This window comes from Haliotis rubra, unplaced genomic scaffold, assembly GCF_003918875.1.
Source record: "Haliotis rubra isolate DU_JTF1 unplaced genomic scaffold, ASM391887v1 Scf123, whole genome shotgun sequence".
NCBI lineage: Eukaryota > Metazoa > Mollusca > Gastropoda > Lepetellida > Haliotidae > Haliotis > Haliotis rubra.
Window position 1 is genome coordinate 385,275 of NW_025765148.1, and position 17,635 is coordinate 402,909.

The 17,635-nt window shown below is 40.8% G+C and overlaps 2 protein-coding genes across 2 annotated transcripts; one reads left to right on the plus strand and one right to left on the minus strand.

Moving 5' to 3' along the window:
• Positions 1-4,753: 4,753 nt before the first annotated feature.
• LOC124266060 (spindle and kinetochore-associated protein 2-like) lies at positions 4,754-12,139 on the minus strand. Its single transcript, XM_046700877.1, has 9 exons — positions 12,064-12,139; positions 10,599-10,676; positions 9,909-10,004; positions 9,199-9,279; positions 8,780-8,960; positions 8,446-8,576; positions 7,401-7,444; positions 6,404-6,479; positions 4,754-5,233 (listed from the first exon to the last, which is right to left on the minus strand). Exons 1-9 carry the CDS (start codon positions 12,094-12,096, stop codon positions 5,174-5,176), a joined length of 780 nt encoding a protein of 259 aa, XP_046556833.1. The 5' UTR covers positions 12,097-12,139; the 3' UTR covers positions 4,754-5,173.
• A 19-nt stretch (positions 12,140-12,158) lies between these two features.
• LOC124266105 lies at positions 12,159-16,703 on the plus strand. The gene is made up of 3 exons (XM_046700917.1): positions 12,159-12,323; positions 13,765-13,927; positions 16,563-16,703. Exons 1-3 carry the CDS (start codon positions 12,301-12,303, stop codon positions 16,701-16,703), a joined length of 327 nt encoding a protein of 108 aa, XP_046556873.1. The 5' UTR covers positions 12,159-12,300.
• Positions 16,704-17,635: the final 932 nt, after the last annotated feature.

A 17,635-nucleotide genomic window follows, 5' to 3' on the forward strand; every position in this document is an offset into this window, starting at 1 on the left:
AAATATATACATTATGCGTCCGAGCTACCCATGTGCCGGCTAAACTTTCATCATCGGAAAACACATGGAGCCAGGAGCAGTACCTGGATCTTTGTGAATTCAAGATGTGAACTAAAAACAGCTGCCACGATGAACCGCTCGCCGAAATTGAGGATATGCGGTCGGCGTTCAATCACACCATGCAACAGTAAAAGCTGTTCCGGCACAGGAAGACGACAGACGAAAATAATACTCTCAGGTTTATAACTCAACCTTTCTGTTTATTGCCACGTCCAGCAACATTCCATTGAGCGGCATGGGTTGCTGAAGACGGCTATCCTCTTTACCTTCCTGTCAAACAAACCTGACTCAATAGGTTAAATATATTTTATTATACTTCAAAGATTAACGTGAAACACTAACATCCTCATTGTATCATCGTGTAAAGGATCGGAATACATAGTTTATATAATATAGAGTGAAAAGGGCAGACTTCAGCCAAACCTACTGACGACAGATGGGCCACATTCGTCATAGTCCTTCTTGGTGATACACAGCTCGTTGAAAGTTGGCACAGCCGCCATCTGGGATCCTCCATGCCAGGCAGAGAGAATTCTGTCAGGCGGAGCAATGACCTTGGCCTCCACGTCAGGTCCAGCAAGAGCAGATACCTCCTTCCTGATTCTGGCTTCCATTCCAGGGAACATGGTGTTTCCACCTGCCAACAGGATGTTCTGGTATAACTCTTGGCGGGAGTTGGTATCACACCCCATAACTGGGGCGTTGATCATCTGATGGATCCCAGGCTCACTGACATCTACTATGGAAGGTTGGAATAGACCCTCCGGAGCCCTGAACCTCTCGCGGTTTTGTAATTAGGATAGGCTGATCCTCTGGAGAAGCTCCTAGCCTGCTGGTGGCGTGTTGTCACACCTTCTCTATATCGTCCGATCCTGTAATGGTGCCGCGCTTTAGTGGATATCTGAGTTTGAGAACAGATCTCTTTCGGATGGCCTCGGGGCCAAAAAATACGTTCCCTTCGTTGAACGAACCCTAAAAAGAAACACAAGAATGTACAATTAGTGGTGTAAGATCTAATGACTGCACAGTTTGGTATAGGATACACTCGCTGACCAAAGGATCTCTTAATGGCAGTAATGTCCTGACTCAGACAATGCGAAACAGTAGAGTGTTTGCTTCTCGGTACCTGGACTGTCAGCACGTTAAGATCTGTGTAATTCGGTTTGAACGAAAATATGTGACACAATAGAGATAATACCATAATATTGCCACCAGTGTTTCAACACTGACAACGCCAAAGCTGGTACAGTCTACGGATTGTGATCACACGGCCTCCTCAAGGTAGAATAGAGGAAACATTTGACCAACTGGTGGTGTGTGTGTGCGTGTGTGTGTGCGTTCGTGCATCCGTGAGTGCGTATAAATCAATTAAAGAAAATTGTCTATTTAATCAGCATATTATCGACAAACATTCCGATTCAGATGCCCAATCCATAAATTTCGTACAGATGTTATCATTCAGGCAATCCAGCATTTAGAATATTTTCTCACTGAACATTAAACCCCTAACACCCCACCCCACCCACATACACACACTCTCTGGATCCGCCTATCGTGCTGGAATATTGCAGTGCGCGCCGTTAAACAGAAATAAATAAAGCATCGGATATTTAAATGGTATATGAGAAAAGAATACATCCCAGTAAAATGAACATATCTCTCTCATTTAAACGTTATCAAAGATAGAAAAGCCTATCTGATGTATTTTGTAAATAAGCTTTGAAGCACGATACACGAAACACAAATGCGTAATAATTGAATTGTGGTTGGTATTGTTCACCTGTGGCTGTGTAGGAAGATTCTAACCGAGTATCTTGCACTCCCAACAACAGAACGGATGTCCAACTGCGGGATGCTCTCCCCAGCGAAGCCAGCCCTGAAGTTCTGGGATCCATTATGGAAGACCAGAGGAGCGCCTGACATGATTCAGCGTACAGCAGGAACAGCACAGAGAGAAGCGTTCGTTATCAGTCGGATGCCACCAGCAACTGCAGCAACTACAGCAACGTGTGCCTGTATTCATGAGCAGAACTACAACCTCTCAACCATGGTAATGATTCATACAGCAATAAGACAGTTTATTACCACTGTGGAATAAATTAAATGACTGTGCGTGAGAAAAGTATAATGAACTGAACTTTGTCTTGCTGTTGTATCACTGTAGCTGATTGCACGTCACCCCAAAGTGAGAAGCTGACACAAGCGTTGTGCACAAAATCGAATGTGGACCAGACAATACAGTGATTAAACTCGCGAGCATCGATCTGGGTTGGTTTACCATATACATGACACTTCCAAGTAAACTCTTAAAACAAGTATGGGATACTTGGAAATGTCTTTAAAATTTGTTTTGAAACATACATTTGAACTAGTAATAAAAAACTGCAGCAATTTCATACTCCGTTTGTGCACGATTTCTTAATGCATTTCGCATCAATCGTTCCGGTACTTTGTAGGGGGCGCTCGTCAATATATTAGGTGTGTTGGTACATCATCCACGGTCAACACTGGTGTGCACTATCCAATATTCGATATCAACGCCATCCTATCCAATATTCACTGTCAACGCTGGAGTGCACTAATATTCACGGTCAACACTGGTGTGGCACTATCCAATATTCACCTTCAATGCTAATGGGGCTTTATAATGATGGTATCTTAGAAAGTTTGCTTATGTACCACTCAGTAGTATCGCGCTTATTAAGCACTTTAGTGGAACAAACGGATCTTTCATTCTAAAACAATCACACACGTGAAGATCTAGCATGTGACAAAACACCTATGTCTCAGATCTGTTGAGTGACAGAAGTAGCGGGGATATACAAACAAAATCAGAAGCAATTCTATTTACATTTATTTACATAAATCAACAAATAATTTTACATCATAAAAGACATGGAACAAACATCTACAATAAGTCTTGCCATGTATGTAATCTGGCCTGGCAGCCACACCAGTAAGAATACATTTAAAATCATAATCAAAGAGCAACATGAGGTATTATGCTGAGAGCACCCTTTTCTGCACTATATATGGTAAGCAAGAGTGAAACATGTGTCTAGGCTGTATTATAACTCTCAACATGGCCCACGTAAACCAAGGTTTGTCACTCAACCACAGCTTGCCTATGTCAATTCATGCTGGCCGTCAGTCAAAGCTGCAAGAACGGTTTTGAAAGTAGCTATATCCGAGACGTGAAGATCCGGGTTAGAATTGGTCTTCATCGACCCATGCTTGTCGTAAGAGTCGAGTAGTGGGACCAGGTGGTCAGGCTTGCTGACTTGGTTTACACATGTCATAGAATCCCAATCGTGTAGGTTGATCACTGGACTGTCTAGTCCAGGCTCAATTATTTACAGACCGCCGCCATACAGCAGGAATATTGCTGAGTGCCGCGTTAAACAACCAACAAAATCAATGAGTGTTAGTGTGTGTGTGTGTGTTAGTGTGAGTGAGTGTGTGTGTGTGTGTCTGTTAAGTGTGAGTGAGTGAGTGAGTGAGTGAGTGAGTGTGTGTGTGTGTGTGTGGTAGCAATGTCCCGGCAGAATTACACATGGGATGACTTTGTTTTGTTTGTTTGTTTGTCTGTTGATGAATGCTGCCCTCAGCAATAATCTAGCTATATGAGGTGAGGTGAGGTGAAATTGGGTTTTACGTCGTGCTTGAGAATATTTCGCTCACATGACGACGTGCATGCGTGTGTATGTGCGGCTGCTTGTACTAGCCCAGGCTGAAGCTGGTTTTATAGTGCTAGCCAACTGAGATACCATGCCGCAGTGAAGCATGAATACCCCACTCAGACACATTATACTGACTCCGAGCCGACCAGTCCTTGTTGTACCCATTAATGCCGAGAGCCAGGCAGGGACCAACAAGTACCATATTTGAACATGATGGGGATCGAACCCGCGATCTTCCGCTCTCCGGGCGGACGCTCTAACCACTACACCACGGAGGCGGTTTCTAGCTATATGAGAGTGGTATGTAAAACGTTCAATTCATGAGGTCATTTTGCAAATATATCACATTCTCTGACTTGTTAAGTTATAATACACTTATAAATCATGCAAGATTATGGCCTGATGAAAATGTTCAATTAGCAGATTAATGATGAAACCGGTGTCATGCTGACAATATCTTATTCTCATCTAATTTTTTAATCTTTTGCCCAGTTTCTACATTCAAATTCCAGGCAAGTGAATTATTTTGTGGGCTAGTAACCTGGCAATCATGAGCACTGATCCATACAATGGGGTACTTTGATACACAACGATAACATGCGAGTCTGACCACCATTCAGTCAACTGCTTTGACAAGCTTTGGTTGCATGGGACCTTATTCCTACACACAGCCTCAACAGTTTCTGGGGATACCAGCTTTAAACATGAGGGGAATTGAACCTAGAACGCTCCACAACATAGCAGCCCCACCCCCAAGTATTTGTCTGTCATTTACTGTTCTCTCAGTGAGTGAATGAGTGAGTGGGTTTTAGTTTTACGCCACTTTTATTATAGCAATATCACGGCGAGGGACACCAGAAATGGGCTTCGCACATTTTACCCATGTGGGGAATTGAACCTGGGTCTTCAGCGTGACGAGCGAACACTTTAACCACTAGGTTACCCCACTGCCCCTTAATATACTCTCACAAATTCCAGATCCAGATTCCTGAGTACAAACACATAATACCTCAGGGCATATGACCAAAACAATAATTCAGTAGCTTGCGACCCACAAATAAACAAATATCCCCATAACAAGTAATGTTTGGTCCAGGGAAAAGAACTTGGTGCCTGTTTCATTCAGTCACCAGTGTAAACATTTGTGCATTTTGTGTAAATCACAACACTGACTACATGACAAAAAGCATCATTGGAAATTTCTCTGATGAATCTGATTAAAATATGTCAGTCGGATACCAACAAACTGATCTGTTCAGAATTTCAACCAGTACGATGAATAATTCAGGAATTGCTGAAACTTAAACCAGCTAAAACCCTAAAGAAAATATTTCAGTAATGAGGTCACAATGAAATAGAAGGACCCATTTGCATCCCCTCCAGATACAGGACAGTACTGGCAGTGGTAATATCGGGCAGTTCCTGCAGACGTGTCAGACTAGAGTTACTTCCCCTTTTCTTGTCATGTTGAGTAACTTCAGAGCTCGGAGAACCTACAAAATATGAAACGTTACACCAGGGTCTTTAAATATACACTGAACTAAAAACAATAGGGATCAGAAATATATCACACAACCAGTGTGCAATTAGCCACTGGCCCACTCAGGTGGGCCAGTAAAGCACTAGTCACTGGCCTGACAAGCTAGTGAAGTTTCATGAGGTCATTTTGCAAATATATCACACTCTCTGACTTGTTAAGTTATAATACACTTATAAATCATGCAAGATTATGGCCTGATGAAAATGTTCAATTAGCATATTAATGATGAATTCTGTGTCATGCTGACAATATCTTATTCTCATCTATTTTTTAATCTTTTGCCCAGTTTCTACATTCAAATTCCAGGCAAGTGAATTTGGATTTATTTTCAATTTGACGACTTGGTAATAAGCCGCAAAATATCATATTCGAGTCCATATCATACTATGTTTACAACACCCGTTGCAAGCTAAATATTGGTATACTCCTTGCTCTCTCTCGGTATATGCCCTCTCTCTCTCTCGGGGAATACCAATATTAAGGCACTCGTCGTCGTAAAACATAGTATGACATGAGCACTCATATAATATCCTCTATTTGTGTCACTAAAAATGGGAAATAACAATAACTTGACAAGAATCAATACAAATCTCTGTAGACAAGAAAGCAAAATTATATGGTGGCACAATTCAGTATATTCAATGGTGCGTGAGCAAGTCAGTGAGTGAGTATGACTTTACGCCACTTTGAGCTACATTCCAGCAACATCACGACAGGGGACACCAGAAATGGGCTTCACACATTGTGCCCATGCGGGGAATCGAACCCGGGTCTCCAGTGTGACAAGCGGACGCTTTAACCACGAGGCTATCCCACCTCCCCTATTCAATGGTGAGACCAGTAGAATAAACTACATTATCTGTGTATCCATCCATCCATTTATCTTGAGACACACACAGACACACATGCAAAATGCAGATGTGGTCATCAAGACTTCTAAAGCTGCTTCAACACGTTTAGTGGCTGAACAATATGTCAAAAAGTTTGAATATTTTATAATGACATCATTTGATAAAGAGAATATCATTAAGACCTCATGTTCTTCCATACTGTAAATATCAAATATTCAGGATATAAACATACTGAAATAACCTCTCATATAACCTTAATAATAATCACAAACCTTCAACTTGGCTTCCCCCGTTGCGCCGGTGACGCGGAGCCCCATCTTGTGCATGTCTGGCCCACTCAGAGGCTCGCTGTTATCGTTTAGAAAATTCATACTGTGAGTTAACAGCTGATCAAGTTGATGTGGAATCACAATTTTAAATGGCCAAATAAAAAACAACACCCAAACTGATGACAAGTTCAAAACATCAATAGTTCAGTTGAAGCATAATAATTTTCATAATGGAAAGATTATAATCAACAGCTTCTAAGGTTCAATGTGTGGTTTAATGTAACATATATATAGAGAATCTCACCCAAGTGTCTACTGATATCAATTATATCAACACGAGTTGATCAAGTTACAAATATCCGAGGCTTATTGAGGATATTTTTATCTTTATGGCGAAAGTGTTGATATAATTGATATCAATGAATTTATCATCAAAAATCATTCTTCAGTTTTCAATGAAAATGTACATCTCTCAACACTGTATTACCATTAGACTTGCATGCAGCGATGTCATGGCATTGTGACGTCATCAAGTTGATGACGTCATAGCATTATCAGGGCATTGTACAAAATCTGTCAAAACGATATCTCCTAGTAGATATCATATGATCTTACACAAGCGATATCTCCTGTGGAACACAGTTTTGGATGATAAATCTTGTTTACATTTGCTTATCTGAATACATATTCTATATACCATTATACACAAGATTTCATATCTGCTGGACATATTTCAGCATCGAACATCGAAACTGAACAGACAATGGTACAACAATCTGTTTCAAAACGCCACGCTCACGAAATAAAAGCAGTTGTTATCCCTAAAACTTGTTTAATATTATACTTCCCAACTTCTAAATGCCACTCACAGAAGTGGACATATTTCCTTCACAGGTAATGTGTGATCCCTATTCAAAGTGTCTCCCCATCCACAAGTCAGTCTCATCTCACTAGGCCCCCTATCTCATGACCGACACTGTCTATAAGAAATGTTGTTCACCTGTTGCCTTCATCCTTGAAGTGTCTCCACAGCACACTGTATGTCTGAAAACACACATCTCATGTAAGTACAATAAACACTTCTAGCCTCAGAGACATGATAACCAGTTGTTGGGTTTTAAATACTAAACATTCCAGCTATATGATGGCAGTCAGGAAAAGAAATGGACTTTAAGACATCCAATGATTGACATCAGCTATCTATGCATGGCAGTCAGGAAAAGAAATTGACTTTGGACCAGACAATCCAATGATTGACATCATGAGCTTCTATCTATGCAGCTGGGATAAGATGACATGCATGTCTGACCACAATATCCCATTGGTCTCCTCTTAAGACATGAATTAATTGCTGAAAGTCAGTTCTAACCTGGATCTTCACGGGTTAAATAAATATGAATTCAGGTTAATAGAACAGAAGAGTGTATCTTCTAGGGTAAATTGAACTAGAAGTGAAATTTAGATGAATATAGGTAATCCCCAGAGGTGCAGCTTTTGTTGTCATCAGAGAACCCATTATTGAGACCCTTTTATCAATTTGTACTTTAATATCTTTTGTTCTCTTCAAATCACTTTAACTTTAAAGTTATCAAGAAATGCCCAGCAACAACAAAATTTCATGCTATTTCCTACAGTTTATGTACACGCACTATCTACTTTTACCAGAAGGCAAGAGTAAGACTCACATCACATGAATTTCACTTAGCACAAGTTTCTAGTCATGGTCTAGAGGACTAGTGTTAGCACAAGTTTCTAGTCATGGTCTTGAGGACTAGTGTTAGCACAAGTTTCTAGTCATGGTCTTGAGGACTAGTGTTAGCACAAGTTTCTAGTCATGGTCTAGAGGACTAGTGTTAGCACAAGTTTCTAGTCATGGTCTTGAGGACTAGTGTTAGCACAAGTTTCTAGTCATGGTCTAGAGGACTAGTGTTAGAACAAGTTTCTAGTCATGGTCTAGAGGACTAGTGTTAATTGCAAAGGCTGCATCATAAAGGGCAAATAGTATGTCATATGTCACAATGTATCCCTATAATGTCCTCACTTACTGTATTGACATCAACCAGCTTCACTCTGCCTCTAACCAGTGCTGACACAGACTCAAACTCCGCCTGTGAAACGTCCATCATCTCTGTACAACCCTCCCTCCGAGCATGTGGAGACACTTGGGCCTCCGTCTCTGCCACACAAGAATATTGTTTGGTGTCAGCAATATTCAAGCTGTATGACATGAAAATAATTATATATTGGCCAGACAATCCAGTGACTGATATCATGGCAATCAAACCAATCTGGGATTCACACCCAGTATCAGAGAATCCTACTTGTATCCTGTCTCTGTTCAGCTGGTCTAAAAACCTCATTAATATATACACTGCTTACCTGGGGCTTCACTAATGGCCTCTGCAACTTGAGTAGTGGAAGAGTTATCTCCCCCTCCTTGGTCCTGTTGATGCGGTGCGTCTGCAGCAACAGCTGAAGCATTCGGAGTGATGGCGCTTGTGTCGACACCGAGAAGCTGCTCCAGTTGACACAGCGCTGCCGGCTTCTCTACACTTTCTGACTGCAATAACACAACAATTCCTAGTGTTAGACAGACCCTTGACTTGCCCCAGGTAAACCCCTGATGATAAGACTTGGCACAAATACACTGAATGAACACCAAGATAAAAGATGAACCTTTCTCCCTACGTCAATACACGGAAAACTTTTGTTTGGCTAGCTTTGAAATGTCATATAATCAAGGACTAAGTAATTAAGCATGTTACGATTAGCTTTATTGAATATTTAATGAACTTTACCTCTGATTCAGTTTCTGTCTGCAGTTTCTGGAGCATCTGACAGGCTGACAGCAACTGAGACCGAAAGTAGTCCATTGCCTCCTGTCAAAGGAATCAAGTCAGCAGATCTAAGTTCTTTAACACACTGTAATATGTGCAGTAACACATTAATGATTGTAACCACTGATCACTACTTTCCTTAAGTTCAAGTTGGGTTCATTGGGTACTGCTGCATGGATATGCCTTGTAATTTGGTTATCATGGTTACTGCTGAAATCAAGTTAATCTCAGTCTTCAGGCTTTCCTGTTAGCAACATATAGCATACACAATAAAAAGAAGAAGCTGAATTCACAGTAAAACCAAGCAATGTAAATCAAGGTTCATATTCATGGCTTCTGTGTTTTCAATGTAGAGGTTCCTAACATAGTTTCAACACCTGTAAATTTCTTCTGAAAAATCATGTGCTAACTCAAGATTCTCTGAAAGACCAAACAGAATGTAGGATTCTACAATGTCATGGTAAATGGAAACAATAGAATCAGTATTACCATTAAAACAGTCACAGCAAAAGATCAAAGATATATAATCTGAACTGAAAATCCCCAAGCCTTATAAATACCTTTGTTCTTTTTATAAATATGTGCAAATTGTTCTGTGATTTGTCTCCCTCTACTACATCAACAACAAACAAAAAACAACCACCCCCTCCTCCCCAGTGTACAACACTTACCTTCTGTGTCTCCTGTATGGCCACTGCTTCCTGGACAATGTTGCCATACTCCTTCCTGATCTCCGACACCTTCTGCATTAAGCGGACAGGGTTTGCCTGTGCAGAAGAGCACATGTATCGTCATGTGTATCAATATATGTATTGCCAGGTGAGGTTTCTTTTCTTGTGATACCCATTGTCCGAATAGCTAGCTATAATGATCATAATTAGGAATTTTTTATAAACATTAAGTCTCCATAAAGATCACAAGATCATCAATATTGTCACCAGAATGGTGTCTGCAACTAAGAAGGGACACAGACATTGTAAAGGGGTCCTTGTCATAAGCCTTTTGGTAATTGTTAAAGATTCAGAATGTTCAAAGATTTAGAAGATAAAGCTACTCTCTTTTCAATTTTGCGGTCCTTTATCATTGATTTACGACCGCTAAATGTAACTTAATAATCAAACGTATTAGTCTGATCCAGACTTGATTATTTACAGCTGGAATACAGGTTGACTGCAGCGTTAAACCAACCAACCAACCATTAATTCTGACTACTCACTTCTGTTCATGAATTTCTTCTGACATATATATGTTTGAGTTAAGGCATAGCAATAAATTCGACATTTCTACCAAACTCTTAAAGACAGTGTGGGATGGAGTATCAATGTATTGTTCAGTTACAGGTTCTAAATTCATATAGTTACCTCTGCATTACTGGAATTGTCGAACTCAAAGTCGAGTTTTCTTGACAGGTAGTCAAGATCCGACTCTGTTTTCTGGAACTGAAGCAAACACAATGCTGAGCTGGTTCAGGAAAAATGAAACACTACAAGAAGCAGTTGTCTTAATTCACTAATCATGCTAATATCCGACTAGACCATCTCAGTCCTCGGAGATACTCTCGTGTTTAGGCTTGCTTTGCTTAATCATCATGGGTTCGGATTTGATTCACAGCAACTGTCTATAAGATAAGACAAGATAAGTTCTTTATTATGCCCAAGGGAAATTTGTTTTGCATCATATGCAATTCTCCAGTTTTTCTTTCATAAGGCAGCCATATATGATATATCACATCGCAAGTGATAATCATAAAACTATTGTTTAAATTAATCAGGATATAACTGCATCAATTTAGTACACAAACATTGATATTGACTAGAATTTGGACAGTTGGAAGACAAGTTATTCATTGAGTTTGTTGTTAATACATCTAATACTAGCTGGAACAAACGAGTGGCGAAGCCCGTTTGTTCTAAAAGTCGACAAGGGTTAGCTATGAAAAGCCTGTGTCAGAAGGTAATAATGAATATTCAGGTGTGGAAAAAAGTATGTGAGTAGGATACTTAAAATTTTGTTTGCCATTTTTTAAATTTGCTGCTCATAACAACTGCCAATACTCTCAATAGAAAGGCCAAAAATTTTAGACGCAGTGTTTATCATTTTTGGGAGTTTGCTTTTATTCTGTACAGACAGGTTCCCGAACCAACTCAAGAAATGAAAGATTATGACACTTTGAATAACGATTTTGTAAAATAACATCATGATAGTTTGGTAGATTTTGAAATGTTTAAACTTCCACAACAAATGCAAGCGTTGTCGTCCTTTTCTTACATATTTTCTCAGTATTTTCGTTTCAGGAGAGTTTTGAATCTAAGACAGTACCCAAATATTTGTATTCAGTTACTCTTTCTATTTCATTATCTTCAATATTTACAGCATTTATTGTTGACTTACCTTTTCTAAAATACATGATCATTTGTTTGATTTTTTGCACATTCAAAAATAAAAAGGTTTAATTAAACACCCTTCTACACATTTATATATATATATGATTAGCATCTCACAAATATTCAGTAGGTTCAAGACAGAGGTTAGCTGAGCGCGTGTCAGCTAGGTAATATTGCAGGTATTTCCTCAGATCCCCACCTCGTGCATGCCCGAGACCGCATTGTATATAACCGTGATTTGTGAATCCAATTGTGATGTAAACAGTATAATTTGGTGAAGCCAAATGATACTTCAGTGTGTCATGATCATACGTCCATGGAGATCTATTCTGCTGTGTTATCCGTAATTGTCGCTTCAGGTCAGAACGCAATATCCTTAATTTATTTAGTGTTTACGTCAAAATAAAGGTAATGTGTACATATTCCACTCTTATTTTCATACCATAGCCTCCAAAGTCTCGACACTTTTCTCCATCTTGTAACGTTTACTTCCGGATTATGAAAAACCTTTAGTGATTGGTCAGGAAAATATAACCGCGCCTTTCATTGGTGGATGGACAAGCGCCTTCTTCAAAGACATTTCCTGTTGACATACGAAGCCCGGTGGTTTCAAATGGCCCGCCCATCTCGGAGGATTTAACGTTTGTAATATTATGATGATTTCCCGAAACCAGCCCTCATGAAACAGATTTGTGCAGCTAGGTAATGCAGATGTCTATCGTTTACTTCAGTAGTTATTCATAGTATTAGCGAATCCACACAGATTTCTTTGAACTGTCGTCAGTGATTGACATCTGGTCAAACCTGTATAAGCTGTAACTAAGACTATATTTATGCATAACAGCTTTCAGATCGAGAAACATTCACTGTACTGGTTTTCCTTAATCATTAATCATTTATGAAGAGGATCCCAGTACATCATATCTTGTATGCGCCTATAATCAGCTGATGCTTGGTGCTTGTCGCCATCGATGATTGTGTGTATCTAAACAGTTTCTCTTGAAGACTCTTCATCAACCAATAGCTCCAGACCCAGCTCAGACTGTTTACAGACTCGATCTTGATCTAAACTTAAGCAACGAGTTAAGCATGTAAATATAATAGTCAAAATCTGAAGTTAATTGCTTAGAATGGTATAGTTTTACTATTACCAGGGTATTATCATAAAGACAATGTGTCACAATAGTTTATATATATACACACACACATATATACATATATATACGTAATAGCTGTTCAAGTAAATGTCTGATTTATGTAAATTGTATCATCATGATCATGTTGATCAATTCTCATTTAATGAATACTGTTAATGCGCAGACTCTCTTTTTGTGCTATTATTGTCTGATGGAGGCTGTCACATTTTGTACGTATATGTTGTAACTAATGTAAGCAGTCCAATTGCGTAGATTGATGCTCATACTGTTGATCACTGGATTGTCTCTCCCAATCTCAAATATTTACAGACCGCTGGAATATTGCTGAGTGCGGCATAAAACTCAACTCACTCACACTCACTCACTGTAACTTTAAGCAGCTAGTATTGAAATTTCAGGGAGGCCAGGGTGTATCTGCTGGTCTTGGATCCTTGACATGCTCTCATAGTCTCTAAATTTGAGGACCTCCTAATTCTGTTTAATCTGGGCAATCACATGGATCACTTCTCTTTCATGCTTAATTTTGAACACTTGTCAGCATTTTGCACATTGTATTACGAAGCAGAAATAATTCTGTTTACCAGCTGAAAAAGTTAGAACGATTATATTGTCTGATAAACAGAATATCACCCCAGTGTGTCTTGTCATTAACACGGTCATAGATGGAAGTTTGAAGTGCTTATAGACAAGCTGTCAAAATAATTAATAAGATTTATTAGTTTTACACTTTTTTCAACAACTGTTGATATGTTATATATCAAAAGACACATGGTTCAGATTCAAATAACCACAGTCTTTATGAACCACAAATTCAGATTCAAATAACCACAGACTTTTTCACTTGACACCAACATGGGACCTATCATAGTCTAGACCTAGCCTGGAAATTGGCGCAATTTTTTTAATGCTTGGCCACTTAGATGAGTAGTAGCTGTACTTATTAAAGTGTACTGTATTGTTACTAATTCACTGAATCTGTTTTGTAGGCGGAAAAGAAAGAGTACTTCTCCTCTTGGTTGGCGTGGCAACCAGCTGTCACCAGCTTCCATCATGGATCACCTGACAGGTTTCAATAGTTTGGTTACTGTGACAACTGGCATCAACAATGTTATACACTGGTGTCAGCAAAGTTTTCAAACAGTGAGAAATGTAGGACTTTTTCTTTGTTTTTTATACCCCTCTGTGGTTGCTTCCCATTCACTTATATATGGGGTAGCCTAGTGGTTAAAGCACTGGCTGGGGCAGTGGGGTAGCCTAGTGGTTAAAGCAGCATTGGCTGTGGCTGCCTAGTGGTTAAAGCATTGGCTTGGGTGGTGGTGGGGTAGCCTAGTGGTTAAAGCATTGGCTGGGGTGGTGGGGTAGCCCTAGTGGTTAAAGCATTGGCTGGGGTGGTGGGGGGTAGCCTAGCCTAGTGGTTAAAGCATTGGCTGGGGTGGTGGGGTAGCCTAGTAAAGCATTGGTGGGGTGGTAAAGCATTGGCTGGGGTGGTGGGGTAGCCTAGTGGTTAAAGCATTGGCTGGGGTGGTGGGGTAGCCTAGTGGTTAAAGCATTGGCTGGGGTGGTGGGGTAGCCCTAGTGGTTAAAGCATTGGCTGGGGGTAGCCCTAGTGGGGTGGCTGGGGTGGTGGTTAGCCCTAGTGGTTAAAGCATTGGCTGGGGTGGTGGGGTAGCCTAGTGGTTAAAGCATTGGCTGGGGTGGTGGGGTAGCCTAGTGGTTAAAGCATTGGCTGGGGGGTGGTGGGGTAGCCCTAGTGGTTTAAAGCATTGGCTGGGGGTGGTGGGGTAGCCTAGTGGTTAAAGCATTGGCTGGGGTGGTGGGGTAGCCTAGTGGTTAAAGCATTGGCTGGGGGGTGATGGGGGTAGCCTAGTGGTTAAAGCATTGGCTGGGGTGGTGGGGTAGCCTAGTGGTTAAAGCATTGGCTGGGGTGGTGGGGTAGCCTAGTGGTTAAAGCATTGGCTGGGGGGTGGTGGGGGTAGCCTAGTGGTTAAAGCATTGGCTGGGGTGGTGGGGTAGCCCTAGTGGTTAAAGCATTGGCTGTGGGGTAGATTAGTGGTTAAAGCATTAGTGGGTTAAAAGCTCTAGTGCTAAAGCATTGGCTGGGGTAGCCTAGTGGTTAAAGCATTGGCTGGGGTGGTGGGGTAGCCTAGTGCCTAGTGGTTAAAGCATTGGCTGGGGTGGTGGGGTAGCCTAGTGGTTAAAGCATTGGCTGGGGTGGTGGGGTAGCCTAGTGGTTAAAGCATTGGCTGGGGTGGTGGGGTAGCCTAGTGGTTAAAGCATTGGCTGGGGTGGTGGGGTAGCCTAGTGGTTAAAGCTTTGGCTGGGGTGGTGGGGTAGCCTAGTGGTTAAAGCATTGGCTGGGGTGGTGGGGTAGCCTAGTGGTTAAAGCATTGGCTAGTCACACCGAAGACCAGTCTAAGTAAACATAGGCTCAGTATTATTCGTTACACTGCTAAACTGAGTCTAACAACACCTTGTAGAAGGTCGTGTCAGCTAACCTTTTGGACTGACCAATCAGAACACAGCTTACCAAATCGTGAAAGTTAACATTCACACATACCCATTTGAACCTTTACCTAAAAAACTCGAACGATTCCGAATGCTATTTTCCGCATGATCAATTCCGAGTGATACACACGATGAGTAGACAGTTGCTGAAAATAGCGTTTTTGTCAATATTTCAGGATGTCATCTTGCGAAAATATAAGCAAATAGTAACCATGTCATTAGAAACCCATTAGCGTATATACTGCAGGTCAAATATATGTGTTTTATGCAGATTTTTGTTTGTTGATAGATCAGTGTCAGCGACCAGGGAAGAGAAAATAAAAAAACATTTTGTAAGTCCCTCCGAACCCTAACAAGTAGTCGTTGTCTGATTGGTTAAATCCATTCGGCTGTCTCGCATTTGATTGGTCATAGGTCGCTCAAAGGTTAGCTGACACGACCTTCTACAAGGTTTTGTTAGACTTAGTATAGCAGTGTAATGAATAATACTGAGCCTAAGTCTACTTAGACAGCACCGAAGACCGGGGTTTGATGTGTGAAGCCCATTTCTTTTGTCCCCTGCTGTGATATTGATGGAATAATGCTAAATGAGGTGTAAAACCATACTCACTCACTCCCCCCAGTCATTTGTGCTTATTTAAGAGGCAACTTTGTGGATTGGATGGTCAGTATTGGGTTCATAATTTGTTGATTGCATGCCACTGCATCCGTATTACATGGGGTTAGTCTTCACTAAAAACATCATCCCCCCCTCCCCAAATATTGTTTATACCTAATTCTTGTCAAATGTCATTGTTTAACATGATTGCTCATTAGTTTAAAAGTAAGATGGACTAGACCTACAGGATTTCAAATATATTGGGTACCCAGCAAAATCTTAGGGGTGAAACGGTATAGCGCAGTATTTTACCTATGGTTCAGTATATTGTAATGCAATCCGAATATTGGGTATTAGTGGTTTAAGTACCATTCTTCTATCTAGTCATAAAATCACAGTTTTGTTCATTCAAAATAACAAAGAATTATGGTTATATTATTTCCATGTTATCAGACAATGTAAGGTTTGGCTCTTGTCAGTTTTCTGTATTATGATCATAGCTCATATACCGAACCGAAGGCCTTGTACTAAGTTGTACCGCAATGCGTACCATACCGTGGTAAGAGCGTACCGTTTCACCCAACATCTCTCGTTACCAAGTGAGCTTGACAGTATGTGAGTCAGTGCTCCATGACTGAATGAGTTTTGTGGAGACATGTTACAACAGTGGAGGGTTTGCAGGGAGTGGAGAGAGTGCGGAGTGTGTGGGTGACACAGCAGCAGTATCGTCAGCAGCTGCAGGAGACGCTGCGTCGTGTTCAGGAACTGGAACGGGAACTACAGGCAGTCCGACAAGAGAAGGTACATATTCTCAGGGCTTAAACCCAGCAACACACAGTTGTCTGCAGCAAGCTTGTTTTGTGGATCTATCATGTCTGCTGTAGAATATCAGGAACTTTTATGTTCTAACAGGCTGACAGTTGCCTTTATTCAGTAGTGGGTTCACTGGGTCAGGAATGTATGGCTACACCCTGTTGATGAGATAAGCATAGACCAAAGCTACGGTTGCTTGTTTTTATTTATGAGTAGGAAGCAGTGATGTAAATATAAACTCGTGTCAGTCAGTGTTTATTAAGCTAGAGTTGCGTGTGTTGCTGCAAGGGATGATGGGATAGCTTGGTGGTTAAAGCCTTTTCTTGTGTGTAAAACTCGGTTTCGATTCTGACATGGGTACAATGTGTGAAGCCCATTTCTGGTGTCATCTGTCGTGATATTGCAGGAATATTGCTAAAATTGGCGTAAAGCCATACTCACTTGTTGTTGCAAGGCTGGTGTGAATTTACACTGAAACAAAGTATGTCATCCAAGCTACCAGTTGTTGGCCATACATTTTGTGGAAGCCACATTGGTGCCTGGGTTTGGTTGCTGATTCTATGTACTGGCATTGAGGTGTCTTCATCTGAGAGTGTGGGTTTGAATTCTTGATGGGACATCAGTCCCAGCGTTCTTGAAAGTGTAATACTACATATGCCCTGATACAAGGGTGGAAATAACTTTAAAATTGCTAATGGCACATGTACATACTTGCCCTGATATTTTCCATTATACCAGGCGTTTTCTTGTTGTTTTTAAATTAAACAACACTTAATACCAAAGTCAACTGGACATGTGAAGTGATATACAAATTTGAGACAGTGGTAGCAATGCCGGGCAATGGGTGATACTGGCACTGTGAACTGGAATGTTGTAGCAATGGCAATGTTCTTGATACTGGCACTGTGAACTCATAGCTTGATCTTCTCTTGCTCATCGTT